The 6,000-nt window shown below is 51.8% G+C and overlaps 1 protein-coding gene across 8 annotated transcripts in view; it reads left to right on the top strand.

Annotated features, from left to right (window-relative positions):
• TOX2 (TOX high mobility group box family member 2) overlaps window positions 1-2,503 on the top strand; it is a 155,493-nt gene extending 152,990 nt beyond the window's left edge. For 6 of the 8 annotated variants that reach the window (XM_061437652.1, XM_061437650.1, XM_061437654.1 and 3 more), the window contains one exon: window positions 1,726-2,503. In XM_061437652.1, the coding sequence (XP_061293636.1) occupies window positions 1,726-1,792 (67 nt within the window). In that variant the 3' untranslated portion in view covers window positions 1,793-2,503. Of the gene's footprint in view, window positions 1-1,528 lie in introns of all 8 variants that reach the window. The other 2 variants (XM_061437651.1, XM_061437649.1) reach the window with 1 other exon arrangement.
• Window positions 2,504-6,000: the final 3,497 nt, after the last annotated feature.

Here is a 6,000-nt window from a genome sequence, read left to right on the forward strand (position 1 = left end):
GCTCTTGCTGTTTTTCCTTCCATCCTGTTATTTTTCTTTTCCTTCTTTTTTTTTTTTTTTTTAAGATTTACTTATTTATTTAGTCTTCCCTGGTGGCTCAGATGGTAAAGAATCTGCCTGCAGTGCAGGAGACCCAGATTCGACCCTGGGTCAGGGAAATCCCCTGAAGAAGGGCATGGCCACGCGCTCCAGTCATTCTTGCCTGGAGGATTCCACGGGCAGATTTATTTAGTTTTGGCTGCACTGGGTCTTTGTTGTGGCTCACCAGGCTCTAGAGCTCGGGCTCAGCAGTTGTGGCGCAGGAGCCTAGTTGCCCCGTGCCTTGTGGAGTCTTCCTGGAGCAGGGGTGGCCCCTGCCAGCGGATTCTTCACCACTGGACCACCAGAGATCTCCACCCTGTTTTCTTTTCTCACAAGTGCTTCCGCGTGGCATTCATAGCTAGAGCAACTGTCTTTGGTCAGCTTCCCGAGGAGCAGAGCCTGAAGCAGGAATTTGGTGCCCTTGATGATGTATATTTGTTCAGGGAGAACCCCGTACCAGTAGTGGGGCTAGGGCAGCGGCTGGGGCAGGGAGGAGCCTAGCGAGGCTGTGGCCTCAGCCAGAGACTGGCTTTTATTTTTTAATTTATTTATTTTAATTGGAGAATAATTATTTCACAATATTGTGATGGTTTTTGCCATACGTCAAGATCAATCGGCCACAGATACACGTGTCCCCCCAATCCTGAACCCCCATCTCCCTCCCCCCCATCCCTCTGGGTTGTCCCAGAGCACCGGATTTGGGTGTCCTGCTTCATGCATGCAACTTGCACTGGTCATCTGTTTTCCATATGGTAATATACATGTTTCAGTGCTGTTCTCTCTGGCTTTGGCCTGATCTCATGGGAGCTCTGGGTTCCAATCACAGCACAGATTTGGTCCCATTATTTGGTCCCATTTTTTAAAATAAAATAATTTTTTATTATTTTTTGGCCGCACCGGGTGGCATGCAGAATTCTGTGTTCCCCAACCAGGGATTGAACCAGAGCTCCTGTAGTGGAAGAACGGAGATTTGGTCCCAACTTTTAAAAGTTCTAGCTTTTTGTATCCTCAGCGCTGAGGACCGGGTGGTCTCCCACCAGGATTCCAGGAAGGGTGTTTGGTTCCGCGCGCACACACACACCCCCCTCCGACGCCACACACACAGACACACACACCACACAGACACACACACCCTTCCGACACACACACACACCCCTCCGCAGCCACACACACCCCTCCGCAGCCACACACACACACACACATCCCTCCGCCGCCACACACACACACACACACACCCCTCCGACACCCCGCAGGTGGATAGTAAAGACGGGACCGGCCCAGACCTTCACGCATCTTCCGAGGGGCCGCTGAATCCGGGGAGGGGATGAATGGCCAGTGAGCAGCTGTCCCCATGCACTCGGGCCCTGTGTCCAGCCCCGTGAGGACCAGGGGACGCCTGGGTGGGGGGCGGTCACATCAGCTCTGACAGCCCCTCCTTTCTCCCCAGCCTGCTCCCCAGGGATAAATCGCTCTACCTCACCTAAGCCCGTCTCCCTGTCCTCCCTGAGGCTTGCTGGAAGGGCGCTGCTCAGAGCCTGAAGGGCTGACAGCAGAAAAGAGGCCTCGGCAGGAAGCAGGGCGCCGGCGCGGAGCGCAGTGAGATGCCCGGGCCCAGGGCTGAGGCTCTTCCTCACCTCCCGGCAGACTCTGCAGAGGCCGCCCGCCGCCCGCCGCCAGCCCAAAGAACCTGCTGGAACCTCCCGCCCCCTGACCGCTTGCTCCAGGGTTCCCGTGGACCCCGCGCCTCGCCTGCCGCCGTCCCCTCCGTCTGGTCGTCTGCGCCGGGGCTGTCCCTGGACCGGTGGCCCCGCCGCAGGAAACCACCCCAGATGCGCCGGGCGGGGGTCGGCTCGGCGCCAGACGTGCAAATCCGGTTTTACAGTGTGAACAAGACATTATGACACTTACAAACTGTTGGCTCCATGTAAGTATTAGTTGACTATGTGTTTTAGAAGCTGTGCTGAAGACACCTGTAAGATTATTTTGTTGGGATGGGGTGGGGCGGAAAGTAGATTCCTTAAAGGTAAAAAAAAAAAAAAAAGGCATTTTATATGACCGTTAGCACATTTTTTTTTAAGTTTTATCTCAAGGGAGACGTGCACAAAAGAGGCTGCCAAACCATTTCACCCTCTGTACAGCAGGAACTGGACAATTTATAGCCACACTCAGAGACATTGTGCTTTTTTTTTTTTTTAATCATACATTCATCTATTTAAAACAGCCAGCAATGACTTCTGTCTGTTTACGAGGAACAATCGAGAACAAAATTGCAGTTTTTATCATAAAGTGTGTGTGCTTTGGGGTTTGGTTTGGGTTTGGGTTCTTAATGTTTGCAGCTGTTTTCTGACCCTGCAAATGTCTGTCCTGGTGCCCAGTGCTTCTCTCGAATTTCTTTATAATAAAACTGATAAAAAGTTGGAAACAGCCTGTCTCTCTTTACACTTGGTAAGCCAGGGGCAGGCCCTCTGCAGTGATCCTTGGTGGTGGGATTCGCCAGGACAGAGCCCCTAGTGTCAGCCAGGTTGAGGGCAAAGTCCCCCCTGCCCTTTCTCCATCCCTGAGGGTCTCTGTGGGCGACAGAGCCTGGATGGCCTCAGTCTTGCCATCTGTAGAAGTGGGGCGATGATGGTGCCAGCAAGTAGGTTCCCATGATGATTCAAGGTGCTCTGGCCTTGCTTGCTGGCCACACAGGGAGCTCCCATCAGCAAGCGACCACAGTGAGTCCCTCCCGACCACTCCCTTGCCCCCAATGGAGCTTCTGTCCTCTGGAAGTTTCCAGGCTGGTGGAGGTGAGAGGTGCATTTAGGGCAGCAGGAGCCCAGGGTGGGAAGAGGGACTCCTCCAAACCCAAGTATAGCAAGCATCTCAGACAGGGAACTCTTAACTGGTTTTCCTGAAAGATGTTAGGGGTGATAACCTCAAAATAAAGTAATAATTATGTGACTATTTTAGCCATTTCTGGAAAAATCACAATTGCCTAGTGTGGAGGAGCTAGGGGGAGACTGCAGCTCTTGGGCCTCATGACACAGCTATTTTGAGATGAAGAGCAGGTTTAGGCACCCCAAACCAGGCCCATGACCCAGACAGAGGAGGCTGCATGGGTCTGGCCCCTCGTTCTCCAATCACATAACCCTGCTTCACCCAGATAACAACTCCTGGGATAGGCACAATTTCTCTGAGCCATTTCCTCACTGGAGGACTTGTAATCCACTTTGGAAAAAGAAAAAAAAACCCAGCCCAACAAACAAAAACAACGTGCTGTCATGTCAGTAGCGTCGTTGCAGTGTGAGGCATAAATATTTCATGTGGTTACAATTTCCTGTGTGGAGCTTGTCAGTAACACACAGATGACTTAGAGAGTTTAATATTCGACTCTTGCTTCTCTCCATACATTGGAGAAAGCAACATTGCTGGATCACTGGGATCCACTCACACAGTCCCAAATAAGAGTGCTAGGCTATTGGGTTCTTGCTGCTGAGGTGGACGCTCCCACCTGCTCTCCCACCACTACCCCACATCGCTACATCAGGATCTCAGGGTTCCTTTGGCCACATCCATGTGCTGATGCTGGCCTCTCTGTCAGCTCCAGGGATGCTCGGAGGCACCCAGACGGAGTCTGAATACCCTGCCCACACGTATCAGGGGGTGGCCAAGTGGGTGTGTCCCGGGGGGTTCAGAGAGTGGAAGCAGAGTGCATGGATAGTGGAAGGTACAAGGTTGATTTCAGGGTGAGGAAGTCCATGGTGCCTACTATAGGGGGAGATGTTGCTGCCCCTCCCAGACCCCTTTATGGGCTGGCTCCTGAGTATTGGCTGTTCACTGGTCACAGCTGCCCCCTTTGTCCTAGTCGTCGCCCTGGACCAGGAGGGGATGCCCCACGCCCCAGAGCTGCCCTCCTAACCAAATAATGGAGCAGCCACTCCGTGGTACCTCTCATGCTCCAAAGCTCCTTGGGATCACAATGCAGCGGCTCCCCATCTTTGCTTAGCTCCTTCTCCACCCTACCCTGCTTCCCTCACTCCCCTACTCAGAGTACCCGCCTGGTAAATTTCTTAACCCAGAAACCCCATCTCAGACTCTTATTTCTCAGACAATGGATCCACAATCCTAGCTGAGCAGAGTGGGGCCACACCAGTAACGTTCCATATTCTTTCCCTGGCTCTGGCCCTGCCTTCAAATGTAAGACTTTGAGCCCTTGAAACCAACGCAAGCCTTACGCAGGGGAGATCTAGGTTCTCACATGTTTGCAAAGAAATCCTCTCAGAACTTCCCTGGTGGTGCAGTGGCTAAAACTCCACACTGTCAATGCGGGGGGCCCAGGTTTGATCCCTGGTTGGGGAACTAGATCCCATGTGCCGCAACGAAAGCTCCCATATGCTGCAATGAAGATTGAAGGTCCTTCGTGCTGCAACTAAGACCCGGAGCAGTCAAATAAATATTTTTAAAAAAGAAATTGTCTCCCCAAGGAAGTCCTCTCTCCAGGAAGCAGTGTCTGCTACCTCTTCCTATTCTGTCCAGAGATGATGCTGGTTCAGCCCATGGAGCCCCTGGAGCCTGATGCCACACCCACTGTAAAAGCACTGAGGCTTCTTCACAGATGCCCCCACCCTGTCCCTGTGCCCCTAAAGCTGCCACCCTGGGCTCAGAATAGACCAGCTATCGTTGCAGCCATGGCACCCCCAATCTGCCAAGGCCAGTCTGTGTGGCCTGGACCCAGTCCTCGAGGTCACATGTTATTGTTGCTTGGTCCCTACTGCAGGGCTCCTGACCTGGTGAGGACCCTCAGCTCCTGCCTGCGGCCCGCCCTCCCCAACCCGTCTCCCCTCTCTGTGGAGCTGATCCAGGAACCAAAACTGCTTGCCCTTCCAGATGCCAAATGCTTGATTCAGCTGCCTGCATCTTCCAGCTCCCCCACAAAACCCTGGAATCCTAGCAGGGGCCACAGCAGGGGCCAAGGCCAGGCTTCTCATCCTGAAAGGAAGGCGTGGCTGGTCCTGAGATTGCCCAGAGCTAATCCCTCCCTCTAGGGCTACATCTGAATTTCCATATTAGACAGAATGTGGGCAACATGGCCCGGATGGGCTTTCCAATGAATTTTCAGAGTCCAGGATGTTAAAATTCAATTTATTCATTCAGCAGGAATACAAACAAGTGAGCAGTTTACTCTCTGCCAGGCCCTCAGCTGAGCACCCAGGACCAAGTGGAATCGGACACAGAGTCCGCCCGTCTAGGAGCTTACAGCAAGTTGGGGAGGCAGAGAATGAAACCAGTAATATTAAATTAATCCTCAATTTATAATTTCATATCATAAATCATTAAAAAAACATACATTTAAAACTACTATGTGGCCAGTGCAAAAAGAGGGAGCTGGGAGAAGGCAGAAGAGGGGCCCCCAGTCCAGCTTGGAGTCTGCCAAGGCTTCCTGGGTAGCTGACATCTGGACTGTGCCCTGCCTGGTGACCAGGACTGAGCTGGAGGACTGGCCCGTGCCTGAAGAATGCCATATTTTCCTGATCCTGACCTCAGAGGCTGACTCTGTGGTTGTGATTCTGCAAAGGTGAAGAGGGGCGGGGAGGGATGAATTCAGAGTATGGGATTAACTGATACACACTCTGTGTATGAAATAGATACGCAGCAAGGATTTGTGCTATACAGGGAACTATATTCAATATCTTGTTATAACCTGTAATGGAAAAGAATAGAAAGAAAAGAATATAGATGTGTACCCACACATGGCACATGGGCACAATGCCATACACATTACATACCACATGCCCGCCAGGCCCATGCATACACTCCAGTATGTCCTGGCTAGTACATAATACGAGAAACTTTACCTCTGTGTAGAGCTTAAATAACAACAATAATAATAACTTCAAAGAACTTTCCATGTATTAGCTCATTATTATTCACAGCAGC

This window comes from Bos javanicus, chromosome 13 (genome assembly GCF_032452875.1).
Source record: "Bos javanicus breed banteng chromosome 13, ARS-OSU_banteng_1.0, whole genome shotgun sequence".
NCBI classification, from domain to species: Eukaryota; Metazoa; Chordata; class Mammalia; order Artiodactyla; family Bovidae; genus Bos; species Bos javanicus.